At 34.9% G+C, this 14,559-nt stretch overlaps 1 protein-coding gene across 1 annotated transcript in view; it reads left to right on the top strand.

Annotated features, from left to right (window-relative positions):
* Positions 1 to 14,559, top strand: part of HCN1 (hyperpolarization activated cyclic nucleotide gated potassium channel 1) — a 394,340-nt gene that overhangs the window by 337,767 nt on the left and 42,014 nt on the right. The window contains exon 6 of the mRNA XM_060634577.3: positions 6,065 to 6,305. Coding sequence (XP_060490560.2) covers positions 6,065 to 6,305 — 241 coding nt within the window. The remainder of the gene's footprint in view (positions 1 to 6,064; positions 6,306 to 14,559) is intronic.

The following is a 14,559-nucleotide window of genomic DNA, read 5'->3' as shown; positions in this document are numbered from 1 at the left end:
AATACTTGTAAAACATTTAAAACAAACCTAGAAACCAGCAGGAACTCAAAAAATATTGTCTCTTATTTTTATAATGTCATTCTTAAAATTATCCTTACCTTAAAAAACAAACAAACAAAAAACTGACACATCCACTTACTCTAATTCTTACTAGTCAAGGCAACTGAACTGTGGGGAAAAAATAGGGCAACATTAGCAGCACTCTTTTATAGGATGTTCTCGGTGACAAAATGTCAGTTGATATAGATTTGACTATATTTATTTACTTGTGTCTAAAGTTAGTATAGAAGTCTATATGTCTGGATGCCATTGGAATGTCTAATATAAGTTCTTAGAAGGAAGGTCTTGTGTGTTCTGCAGAGTCTAAAAATACAGGGTGTGTTGGGTGTAGGAATTTAGCAATGTAACAGCAGCTCTGTTTTGTTAAGATTACTCTGTGATTCATTATTGTAATGATGGTAATTACATTTATAGCTACCGTCCCTAAAACATTTTAGAACTATACCATGTAGAATAAAATAATGTAGAATGGAGGAGATCTAAATGTTTCACAAAATGGAACTTTCCACAATAATGGTTAAATTATCGGTAAAGAATTGTAGTGCTTCAAGGAGCACTATTCTTTAAAATATTACTATTTTTTAACAATAGTCAAACAAAATATTGCTTAAGCTCTCCCAGGGTCTCAGAATTTGCATGATTCCTAAGTGCTGATTTATGGTAAAAAATAATACTTAGAGAAGAAATCTCCGTATATCTCAAATCCCATTTTCCTGATTGTCATAAACTTAAACAAACTGGAATCAGCTCACCAAAAAATATATATATATGATAAAAGATACCACTAAGAATGAAAAGGCAAGCCATAGATTGGGAGAAGATATTTACAATGTATATCCCAACAAAGAACTCATATCAAGACTATAAAAAGAACTCCCAACAGCCAGAAGAAAATGAGGAAAACTTGACTGGGCACTTCACCAAACAGGATATTCATCTGATCAGTAAGATACAAAAATGTGCATAACAACATTAATCATTGGGGAAATGTAAAATAAAACTACAAAGAGAAAAAAACTGTAAAACAATGAGATCTCTCTGCGTACCTATTAATGGCTAAAATTAGAGTGATAACGTCAAATTTTACTATGGATATAAGACAATTGGAACTTATATATTACTAACATGTAAGAAAAATAACACAGTCATTTTAGAAAATTTTTGGTAGTATCTACTAAAATTAAATATAAGCTTACCTTATCACCCAGCAATTCCAATAAAAGGTAAATAAATATTCAAGAGCAATCAGTGTGGGTGCAGTCACTGTGGAAAATAGTACAGAGGTTCCTCAAAAAGTTAAAAATAGAACAACCATATGGTCTAGCAGTTGCACTGCTGGGTATTTACCCAAAGAATACAAAAACACTAATCAAAGGGATACATGCATCTCTATATTTTATAGCAGCATTATTTACAATAGCCAAAGTATGGAAGCAGCCCAAGTGCCCATCAGTGGATGAATGGGTAAAGAAGATATGTACACACACACACACACACACACACACACACATACACTCTCTCTCTCTCTCTCTCTCTAGAATGTTATTCAACCATAAAAAAAAAAGAAATCTTGCCATTTGCAACAACATGGATGGAGCTAGAGAGTATAATGCTAAGGGAAATAAGTAAGTCAAAGAAAGACAAATACCATCTGATTTCACTCATATCTAAAATTTAGGAAACAGAACAAATGAGCAAAGGGGAAAAAAGAGAAAGCGACAGATCAAAAACAAACTCTTAATTATAGAGAAGAACCTGATGGTTACCAGAGGGGCGGGGGAAGGGGAGTGGGAAGATGGGCTAAACAGGTGATGGGGATTAAGGAGTGCATTTGTGATGAGCACCAGGTGATACATGGAAGTGTTGAATTATTATATTGTACATCTGAAACTAATATAACACTGTATGTTAACTACCTGAAATTAAAATAAAAACTTAAAAAGCCAAAAGAAAAAAGAGAGAGAAATCAGTGCATATGGCACTTCAAGAATGTTCATAACAGGTGTATCTTAATAGCTTAAAACTGAAAACACCCTAAATGTCATGAAAAGTAGAATGGATAAATAAACTGTGGCAGAGTCATAAAATGAAATATAGGCTGAAATATAAAAAGAAAGAACTATGACCACCCAACAACATGGATGAATCACACAGAAGCAAGACACAAAAGACTACAGAGTATATCATCCCATTTAATCTGAAGTTCACGAGCAGGTAAAACTTTTTATGGTGATAGAAATCAGAATAGCTAGGACCTCTGGTGTGAACTGGAAAAGGAAATAAAGGGAAACTTTCCGATAACCCCTATATGGGGATCAGGTGGTTATACATGTGAAAAATTCACTTAAGATTTGTGTTCACTTAAAATCTGTGCTCTTTACTCTGTCTATATTATACTTTAAAAAATATTCTAGTCCTCTGTGACTAAACAATGAACAGAAATAATTAATGACATAGGAGAGCAAAGCAAGACAAAACAATGCTAAAAAGGAAAGACTTTGATATCTGAAGTAAACAGACATGGCAAAGTAGAATCAAATGCAGGATTCTTCACTGTTTGTTGTATTATGTTTCTATTTAATAGGTAAAAGTGTATTTGGAATTTGAACAGATTTGTCTGTTTAAATTACTCAGTTGTTTAATTATGTAGGTATAATCTTATAGTTATTTAGTTTATACTTTGGGATTAATTCAGTACTACATCATTTACTTTGTTACACAAATTGTTGAAGCTTTAGCCATTGGTAGCTCTTTCATTTGGCCCCTATGAGTAACTCTCATCATTGCAGGATTTTTTTTTTTTTTTTTTGGTTGATGTTTGTATTTGTTTGTTTGGTTGGTTGGTTGGTTTTTAGTACGTCTGTATTTGTGACTACAAGATGCTTTGGGAAGAGGTAGCTACATTTTTTTAAAGTGTTGATAGTAAGCTTAGTAATTTGGAGTGCCTTATTAAGGTCAGGGCTACGTCTGATTCTCTTAGGAATGGAGCTTTCCTCAATTTAAAGCATATGGTCAATACTCTTCATTCAGGCCAGACATGTTGCTAAAATAGCTCATTATAACAAGTGCCATAAAGAATCTGGATGGAAATGAGAGATATTAATAACTTAATCGTGTGTCTTCCTTAAAGTCAATGTGCTTATAAGGAACTGTGATTGATGGAGGAGGAGCTTTAAAAGTCTTGTTTTACATATGGAGAGATATTAATAACTTAATTAAATATGTTCCCTAAAAAAATGTGCTATAAAGAAATATGATTGATGGAGAAGAGCTTTTAAAAGTTTTGCTTCACTTCTAGACTCACATGAGTGTTTCCATTAAACTATATGCCCTCCAAGCAAGCAACTTTCATGGGAGGAGAGAGGGCTTTTAAATGCAAATCACCTTCTGTCTAATTACATTTTTTTTTCTTATCAAATACTTGTTAGAATTTACAGTTTCAAACTGATTGTAGTCACATTGGAGGTAAAAGTTCCACAGGGAGAGAGAGAAAATTACTGGATTCCTTTAAGCAATAGCAATAATATGAAATTATCCCCACAGTGTTATAATCAAGGCAGTCACAGTAGGTATACCTTAATATGCAGTGCATCACAGAAAAAGAATTATTCATATAAAGAACAGTTAAATTGTTTATAAAATATATACTTCCAATTATTTTCTAAAATAAAGCATAAGAGAACAATGAAGAGAAAAAATTGTGTAGTGTAAGTCAAAGAACATAGATAAAAAGATTCTCTGCCTTATTATTTTTATTTGAAAATTCTTATTTTCTCTGCAACCTGACTTATTTTCACTTTCCTACACAGTATTCTTCTGTCATTTTACATGTGGAATCATTAATTCCTCAATCAGTCTGGTCCTTTTAATGACCTACTCTGTCTTCCTTCAACTCATGTGGTTAGCTTGAGTGCCTTGAGTGGTTCACCTCTTATCTTCATGACATTTTGTTTAGAAGTATTTTGAATAATAAAAAACACGTTTTTTTATACACAAGAAACTTGTTTCTCAAGTGATTTTCTTGAGAAAGATTTCTAACAGTTTTAATTAAGTACTTACCAATGGGAACAAAATTCGTTTTTGTGAGCACTTTTTTCCACGTGGAAACTCCATCTTCCTTCTTTCCTTCCCTCCCATCTTTCCTTTTTTCTTCCTTTCCTCCTTCTTTCCACCTTCCATACATGCATGCATGCATATTTACTAAGGACTTACCGTAGTAAGGGCTGAACCCTGCTTTAGTCCCACCCCCACCACGGCACTTCAGCCCTAGTTAAAATTGACCACGAGTCAATGGACAGCCACCCATGGAGTCAGCTGTGCATTATTTAGGCTTGGGTGTTGCATGTAATATCTTTCTCTTGTTTTTTGTTGCTATGTTTACTGTTTGCTTGTTACAGCTGACATTTAAATATTTTACCATCCTCCATGAAGCCTCACCATTAGAGACTCTTCTTTGCTCTACTGAACTCCAAAGATATGATTAAGGATGAAATACCTTTTTTTTCTGTGATGGACCTGAAATTTTGTGCCCTCTATATCAGCTGGAAGTTGTTTTTTTTTTTGTTTTTTTTTTTGGTTTTTTTTGTTTTTTTTTACCTATTCCAAGATAAGGTCGGGTCATTTTATAAAACAAGATTGAGGAAACTTTCAGAGCACCTGGGTAGCTTAGTCAGTTAAGCTTCTGGCACTTGATTTTGGCTCAGGTCATGATGTGATGGTTCTTGGGATGGAGCCCCATGTCAAGTTCTACATTGACAGCATGGAGCCTGCTTACAATTCTCCCCCCCCCCTCTCTTTCTGCCCCTCCCCTGCTCTCTCTTGCTCAAGTACGTGCACTCTCTTGCTCTCAAAATAAATAAATATTTTTTAAAAATGAAGATAGAGGAAACATTTTTCCCTCAGCCTTACTCTATAAATTTGTATATTTTCCCAAAGAAATAATTCAGATCTCAGCCTTTGCTACTATCTCCAAATATTTTTTGCCCTTTTCCCATCTTTTAACAGGGTTTCCTTCAGTTTCTACATCTCTTAAACGAGATCACAAATTCAGGTTTAACCCTTTTCCCTTGGGGTTTATTGGAGAAGAAAGCTTTGAGAAACGGCATTGTGGTAAAATTTAGATTCCTATTGTTTATCCTTTTACATATCTAATTTGCAAGATTAAAAATGGTTGGTCCCATATCTGTATGTTAGCCTAAGGAGATAGCACTGTGTATAATCTGGACCAGAATCTACAGAATGAAATCAAATATGTAAATCGTCTAATTGAGAATTGCTTGGTTACAGAAATAAAACAAACAAACAACTTAGGAGAAAGAACATATGGCCCCTCCATTCCAAGACTTCCAATGGAAACCCAGGAGGCCTTGAAAAGAGTGGTTTTCTGATCTATCCCAGAAACAGATTGAATTTACAATAATAGGTTATAGTTAAATTAGAGCCTTCTTGGGTAACCTTTCTCTGCACACTCCATTGTCCTCACTTTAATGTGAATAACATTAAGAAAAAAAAAATTCTGTTGTCTGGCAACTGGGCCTTTGTTTCAGAATTCTGGTCAGTAGGTACAAGTTAGATCACTCAACAATACAGCGGAGCACAGGAGCAGCAATATTATAGCTAATAGGAGATAGTGTGGCTTCTTTTCTTCATAAAATAAGATCAAAGGGAGACTGAAACTCTTCCACATTTGAGTTCTAATTTTACGTAGAGTATAGCAAAGGGATGAGAAGGTATAAAAGATAAGATGTACATATTTAATTCACATTTACTGAATGTTTAATATATATCTATACGATACTAGGTGCTGCGAATATAAAATTCCAACACCAAAATAAACCATGATTTCTGGCTTTGAAGAGATATGCAGATTATTAGAATTTATGTATCTTTGGTTCTGAATTTAAATTGCAAAACTGAGCTATATATAGATTTTAATTTAAGTGTGCTTATCTCCCTGATATGATTAATATCTCTCTTAATATTTCTTTACTCTTGCCGTCTTTAGGAGATAGTCAACTTCAACTGTCGGAAACTAGTGGCCACAATGCCACTATTTGCTAATGCGGACCCCAATTTTGTGACTGCCATGCTGAGCAAGTTGAGATTTGAGGTGTTTCAACCTGGAGATTATATCATACGAGAAGGAGCTGTGGGTAAAAAGATGTATTTCATTCAACATGGCGTTGCTGGTGTCATCACAAAATCCAGTAAAGAAATGAAGCTGACAGATGGCTCCTATTTTGGAGGTTAGTGGGGAAAAAATGCAACTGAGATGAAGTATAAGTTGCTTTGCTTATGTCTCTTCATCAGAACTTTGGAGATGTCAGAATGCTGATTTGTGGCTTTTGACTATGAATTCGCATTTGAATTCCGATAAAAGTGTCTATAATGGCATGTTTTCACATTTCAGTGTCACACATTTAGTGGCTGTACATTTACCACTGGATCACTTGAAGTATCTTTTTATCAGTGGCTTCAGCCAGATGGAAAGTATATTTTTGTCTCACACGGAAATCCCAGGAGGGTCAGATGGCTCTCCCTAGGACAGTTTTCAGGGACCCAGATTTCATTAATTTTATTGGTCTGCCGTCCTCAAGAATGTTTTTCTCATTTATACAAGAGGACCTGGTTCCTCTCCATTATGTTTGATATGGCCCGCAGGAGAGGGAGAGCGGCACAGAGGGAATTGAAGAGTGAGCAATTTCTCTATTTAGGGGTGTGCTCACAATTGTCACTATCACTGCTTATCTATATCTGATTAGCCAGAATGTAGTTGCAAGAGTACTTCTAGTTGTATACTTACAAGTATACTAGTTGAATGATGTGTAAGTCAGGGATCTCCAGAGAAACAGAACCAATAGGATACTATATACACAAAAGGAGAGTTATTATGAGGAACTGGCTTATACAGATATGGAGACTGACCAGTCTTATGATCTGCTATTTACAAGCTGGAGACCCAGAAAAGCTGATGGTATAATTTAATCTGGTTCCAAAGGCTGGGAACCAGAGGAGTTGATGATGTACATCCCAGTCCGAGGGCAGAAAATGAGATGAGATGTTGGCTCAAGTAGTGAGATAGGAAAAGAGGGTTGAACTCCCCCTCTTTCCTGCTTTTGTTCTGTTCACACCTCCAGTGGATTGGATGTTACCCACTCACATCGGGGAGGACAAATTCCTTTACTGAGTCCACTGATCCAAATACTAATCTTATTTGGAAACATCCTCACAGACACATCCAAAAATTACGCTCAATCTGAGCACCCCATGGCCAGTCAAGTTGACACATAAAACTAACCATCACAAGTAGAAATTTTCCTTTCTAAAAATCTGAATATTTGAATTGTTGCCAAGTTTTACTATTATAGGATATATATTTATATTTGTGCACATGTATAAAACTTGCCTAGAAGTTGAATAACTGGGTCAAAGACTGCATATTTTTAAGTTAAAACAAACACCAAATTGTTTCTTTGATGAGACAGCCTGTTTCTACATGCCTTACCAATTCATTTTTACTTTTGCCCTCTAAGTAAAAATGGCATCCCCTTCTTGTTAAGTGTGCATTTTCATCATTAATATTGAGGTTGAAGCATTTTTCATATTTATTATTTGTACTTTATTTTTTCTGTTTATTCCTTGCATATTTTTCTAATATTTTTTTACCTTTAAAAAAATACATTTACTCATTTTTGAGAGACAGAGAGAGACAGAGCACAAGTGGGGGAGGGGCAGAGAGAGAGGGAGACAGAATCCAAAGCAGGCTCCAGGCTCCGAGCTGTCAGCACAGAGCCCGACGCAGGGCTCGAACTCACGAGCTGTGAGATCATGACCTGAGCCGAAGTTGGATGCCTAACTGACTGAGCCACCCAGGCGCCCCTTTTTTACCTTTTTAAAACCAATTTACAGAAATGTTCTTAATGTATTTTTGATAGGCTTTAACTATTTTCTTCAAGATTGTTGTTTCTTTTGTAACTATCACTAATTTCCTTTTGTCATTCTGATCTTCATTATTGTTGACTTGATTTGAACTTGCCTCTCCTTTCCTTTAAAGCATTAGAGATTTTGTGTTCCTTAAGTAGCTTTTGTACTCTGCAAAATTATGAAAAGTTTTCCATATTTACCTCTATTTTGTTTGGTTTTATAACATTTTATTACTATTTGATTAAAATTTACTGTATTTATGATTATACATACTTGAATTATATTTTTATTTTAGTATTAATCCATCCTGCCTATATTTGTGAGTATAGTATGAGACAAGATTCTGTATTTTTCCCCCAAAGAGACAAGTTTATCACCATCACTCATGGAAGATTTTATCCTTTCTGCAAAACTTTGAAATATTTCTTTAATAATATGCTGATATAATATACACTATTGTAACAACAGAAAATAGTACTGGATTACACATTTAAAAGTTGCTAAGAGTGTGGATCTTCAAAGTTCTTATCACAAGAAAAAAAAAATTTATAACTATATATGGTGGCAGATGTTACCTAGCTTTATTGTAGTGATCATTCCCCAGTATATACAAATCTCAAAGTATTATGTTGTCATGAGCACGCTATGAAGGCACACACACAAGTTGTGTCTTTCTACAGTGTCAGCTTTATTCAATCATAAAGCAAGATTAATATAATTATAAAGCAGTTTCACGATTCCAAACTCAATGACATTTCACTACTTGTTTAACTTGCTTCGTACATGTCACACAAAGCAAATCACAAGACAAGCAACACATCAAACAGATAGAACAGGGGGTAGGGAAATAACAAAACCGAACATGAAATCGGTCTGTGGACGCACAGTTGACATAGAGCCTAGGTCTGTCCAGGTCAGCTCTCAGAATGTGCCGCTGATTATGTCCAAGCAGTGGAGGCTCTCTGTTCTGTTCGGAGATCAATCGATCAGAGCCTTTGGTGGCCACTGCCTCCAAATCGTCCATGTTTCATGTGGTCACACACGAAATGGTCAGTGTCTTGAAAGTCTTACAGGTTGCTACCAAACTCTTCCTTTTTTAAAGGGATTTAACAAGTCTTGGGCCTTTGCAGACCTCCTCTGTTTCTGCTGAGCATCGGTTCTGAGTGTGTTGTCAGCTCAAGCTGGTTTCGGTGCTATCTGGTCTTAGCTGCAATGCCCTTGGTTCTTGTGTCACTGCTTGACCTAAGTTACTGCTTGACATGAGTAACTGCTTGACCCCATGTTGCTCTCTATAGTTGTATACCTGAAACTAACATAATGTGTCAACTACATCTCAATAAAAAAGGAAAATCCTCAGTATGGAAAGAGCCCAAATGTTCAATGGATGAGTGGGTAAAGAAGATGTACACTTTTCTTAGTTTCTGCCAATTCTGTTGAAACATTAGAAACTTAATGATTAATAATAGGCCTCTGGTACTACAGTATCAAGACGTTGCAAATTTAATGTTTAAATATTCCCCAACACTAGGAAACTGAAATGTTTTTCTTAGAAAAAGACAAGAAGTCTGTCTTCAAATATCCACAGGTTTATCCTGTAAGCGGCGATCCAAGTGAAGCTCTTTCTCTTCTCATAAGTGAGGTATTGAATAAACGATCCTTATTACTTTGCGTTCATCCTTCCCAGACTTTATAATATGCCATCTTTAGAAGGCTTCTCAGTCAGAAGCAATGTTTCCCACCATTGTGTCTCCATAGTACCTCTCATAGCTTTCCAGAATCCTAGAATCAGTCTACTTCATACTGAAATTAATAGTGTAGTTGCCTATCTTTCCCCCAATACTTGATGGTAAGCAATGTGTATATCAGAATCATCAGAGAGCTGTTTAAAGCCAAAGATGCTTAGGTCCCACCCATCAGAGATTCTGATTCACTAAGTCTAGACTGGAGACAGATTTTTATTTGTTTATTAGAGACTAGCCAGTGTATCTGGTCCCTTAAAAAAACAAAATCAGTAATCATTTAAAAAGCATTTAAGTCAGGTTAGTAACAGTTGAGAAAAAGGCAATGAATTCCATTTTGTCATAGAAAAATAAATATATGCTGAGTTTAAGAAGGTTTCTTCAATAACAGTTAAGAAATATTAACTAGGAAAAGTTTTGAATTTTATTAAATGCTTTTTTGGAATATATCAAAATAACCATAAGGTTCCTATACATTAACCTGTTGTGGCTGACTAAAATATATGAATTCAAGGTAATTAGCTTCCTTGACTTTCCCTCTCACCCATAGTTTTGACGTTTCCAGTTTCTCTTTCTTCCTACTTGTCTTTGTCATGATTCTGTTTTGCCTCATCAGCCCCTTAGACTTTTGTGCAGATTGTGCAAAGGAAAAAAGACATTTGGAAAAGCTAAGAACCAAAAAATTCTACTTTAGAAAGTACAGAGAATCAATATTCCAATAAAGAAAAAAAGGGTAAATGATGGGGTAAGAAATAAAAGCATACATGTACAGGCCAAGTTTGGGGAAAGTTTGGGAGGGAAAACATTTTGAGGCAATTAATGGGGGTGTGATAAATATGTAGAAGAAACATCAAGAAAGGACTTTCTGGAAGCTTTATTATGCATTAAGAATGTATTTTTACATTTGATGTACATTTTGTCAATTCAGAGGAGCTTTTAATTACTATACAGTTATATTTGCTAGTATGATTAAGGTTTTATACAAAGACTGTGACACTTACCTCCCTGGGTTTAAGTGGATTACACTATTAGTAAAGTCAGTTTATAGTAATGAATATCGTTGTGTTGAGTCACAAGATCATTAATGGGATAAAAACTAGTTTGTCCTGATTTATTATTTTGAACACGTTGTAGCATTTCTGTTTATAGGTGAAATTGGGGCTGTTATTTATTGTTATGGTGGTTATTTTTGTGATCCCCTAGCTGATTTTGGATATCAGGTTTTATTTACTTCTTGGAGAGAATAAGAAAACTTTCTTAAAAATGTATTCTCGGGGCGCCTGGGTGGCTCAGTCAGTTAAGCGTCGGACTTCAGCTCAGGTCATGATCTCGCGGTCTGTGAGTTCGAGCCCCGCGTCGGGCTCTGTGCGGACAGCTCAGAACCTGGAGCCTGTTTCAGATTCTGTGTCTCCCTCTCTCTGACCCTCCCCGTTCATGCTCTGTCTCTCTCTGTCTCAAAAATAAATAAACGTTAAAAAAATTTTTTTTAAAAATGTATTCTCTATTTTAAGGAAGTTTAAACAACCTAGGCATTACCGTTACTTGAAGCCTACTTTGGTTTCACGAATAAAGCCACTTGTGTCTGATTCTCTGTCTTCTATAGTTATTAAAGTACACCAGGTTTCTACTTCTTTATGAGTAATCGTTTAATTCATCTAATTCAATTGTTCATAATACTGAAAAGCTTAAGAAAAAATCTGATGCCAGGGCCAAAATTATACCTTAGGGTTTCTGATGGAATTGAGTGATATTGAGATCCAAATATCAGCATGAAAAAAAAATCCCCAGAAGATTCCAGATAATTTTCACATTATATATATGTGTACATAGTTCCCTTTTTATTTTCAATAAACATTTAATTTTTAATTTTAGATACAACAGTTTTAAATACAAAATGATTACAGAGAATTCCATATATCTCATACTCAGTTTTCTATTATTAAAATTTACCATCACTATGATACATTTGTCACGATTAATGAATCAATATTGATACATTATTATTAATAAGTACTTAATAAAGCACACACTTCATTCAGATTTTCCAATTTTTAACCTAATATCTTCTTTTCATTCAGGATCCCATTTACTTGTAATGTCCTCTGGTTTCCTCTTGGTTTTTAAAGTTTCTTAGACTTTCCTTGTTTTTGATGAACTTCACAATTTTGAGGAACATTAGTAAGGTATCTTATAGAATGTCCCTCAGTTGGGATGTGCCTGATGATTTTATGATTAGATTGGGATAAATTTGGGGGGAAGGAAGATTATACACAAAAAGTGCCATTATCTGCACATAATATCCAAGGTATATACTATCAATATGTCTTATCACTGTTGATGTTAACCTTGATCACTTGGATAGAGATAATATTTGTCAGGCTTCTCCACTGTAAAGTTACTCTTTTCCCCCCTCATTGCATACTTCCCTCTTTGAAAGAGAGTCACTAAGCATAGCCGATGACTAAGGACTGGGAAATAATGTTCCAGTTTCTTAAGAACAGACTATGTACATAAATTATTTGAAATTACTCTAAGTGGGATATTTATTTACTGTCTTACATTTTTATTTATTTATTAAATCCTTTTTTATATATAAGTATGGACTCATGAATATTTTATAATTTGGTTTATAATCCAATACTACTTTGTTTTCATTTGTTTTTAATTCCTGCATAGTTAACATATGGTGTTACAGTAGTTTCAGTGTACTATATAGTAATTCCACAATTCCATATATTACTCAGTGCCGATCCAGATAAGTGTACTCTTAATCCCTTTCACCTATTGTCTCTCATCCCTGCACTCACCTGCCCTCTGGTAACCATTTTGTTCTCTATGGTTAAGAGTCGGCTTTTTGGTTTCACTCTCTCTCTTTTCCTTTGTTAGAATTTGTTTCTCAAATTCCACATATGAGTGCAATCATACAGTATTTGTCTTTCTCTGACTGACTTATTTTGCTTAGTATTATACTCTCCAGCTTCATCCGTCTTGTTGCAAATGGCAAGATTTCATTCTTTTTATGGCTGAATAATATTCCATTGTATATATACCACATCTTTAACCATTCACCCATTGATGGATACTTGGGCTGCTTCCATGTTTTAGATATTGTAAATAATGCTGCAGTAAGCATGGGGGTGCATATATCCCCTTGAATTAGTGTTTTTGTATTCTTTGGGTAAATACCCCAATAGTGCAATTACTGGATTGTAGGGTACTACTATTTTTAATTTTTTGAGGAACCTCCATACTGTCTTCCACAGTGGCTGCACCTGGTTTTATTCCCACCAACAGTGCACAAGGGTCCAATCCTACGTTATTAATTGTATTGCTCAAATTGTTCCAGCTTTGGCCATTTGGACCTCTTTCAATTGGCCCCTGTGTACCTTTGAAACACTCCTGTTATTGTGAGTTTGGGACTTTTTTCTCTGTCTTGTTGAGATTTTTTTTCCAGCGTTGTAAAATGCACCTGCCTCATTTTGTATATTTCCTACCCAGTCATAGATTCAGCCATTCCACCAAGGATCTCTGGTTCTGTTCATTGGAGAGTAGTTTTAGAAACAAAGATCTGGACACCAGGTGTACTCATTCATTACTACTGGGCTATCATTACTTCTAGACCCTCTCAGATGACAAGGCAACGAGTTATATATTCATATACTAACGTGTATATACACATATCTATAATAAATATTTCTACGTGTATCCATCTGTACCCATGTTAAGCTAATAAATATGAGCTCATACTGATATTTCCAACTCTAATCCATTACCACATGGATTGTTTTTGACCTTCTTTTCCTGTTTATCTATAATATTTCACTCAAAAGTAAGAAATCTGGGGCATCTGGGTGGTTTAATTGGTTAAGCATCTGATTTCAGCTCAGATCATCATCTCACAGTTCATGAGTTCAAGCCTCACATCGGGCTCTCTGTTGTCAGTGTAGAGCCTGCTTTGGGTCTTCTGTCTCCCTCTCTCTCTCTCTGCCCCTCCCCTGCTCACTCATGCTCTCTCTCTCTTTCAAAAATAAATAAATATTTAAGAAAAAAGTAAGAAATCTGGTTTCCACTATATATTAACTTAATTGTTCAGTTGTAGTATACCTGTATAGTGGTTTCAGAATTGTTAATCTGTACATCCATAGGAAATAACTTTATCAACTGGAGTATAAATTTAATGTTAAGCTCTTTTTGCCTCTCCACTCATTTGCAAAGATGCTTAGGTCAGTATCTTATTCCCCAATCCCCTCAGTGAGATTGTTTCGATATTTGTAATCCATTTATATTCTTTTGCTACATTCTGCATTCTACTCTGAGAACTTCTGACTTCCTCAATTATTTTTTTAATTTGCATACCACATATGATTTACTTTTTGTGCTATAAAGTTTTATAGGTTTGGACAAATGCTTACTGTCCTCTATTCACCATTATGATATCATACAGATTAGTTTTACCACCTAAAAAAAAAAATTGTGTGTGTCACCTATTCAATTCTCCTGCTCCCTAACCTATGGCAACCACTGATCTGTTTACTATATCACTGTTTTTTTCTTGTCCAAATGTCATATAATTGGAATCCTACAATATGTAAAATTGTGGGTTTTTTAATTTCAAATTCCAATTGTTAATTTCTGTAATACAGGAAATTTAGTTTTATATATTAACCTTTCATTCAGTGGTCTTCTATACTCACTTATCAGTTAAGGATTTGGGTCAATTCTTTGGGATTTTCTTCATAGATAATCTTGTCATCTACAAACAGAAACAGTGATATTTCTTTATTTCTAATCCATATACCTTTTATTACCTTTTCTTATTTAACTGGCAAGGACTTCT

This window comes from Panthera onca, chromosome A1 (assembly GCF_046562875.1).
Source record: "Panthera onca isolate mPanOnc1 chromosome A1, mPanOnc1 haplotype 2, whole genome shotgun sequence".
In the NCBI taxonomy this organism is placed as follows: Eukaryota; Metazoa; Chordata; class Mammalia; order Carnivora; family Felidae; genus Panthera; species Panthera onca.
Note: the sequence above shows the minus strand (reverse complement) of the source record. Positions and strands in the feature narration are given on the sequence as shown.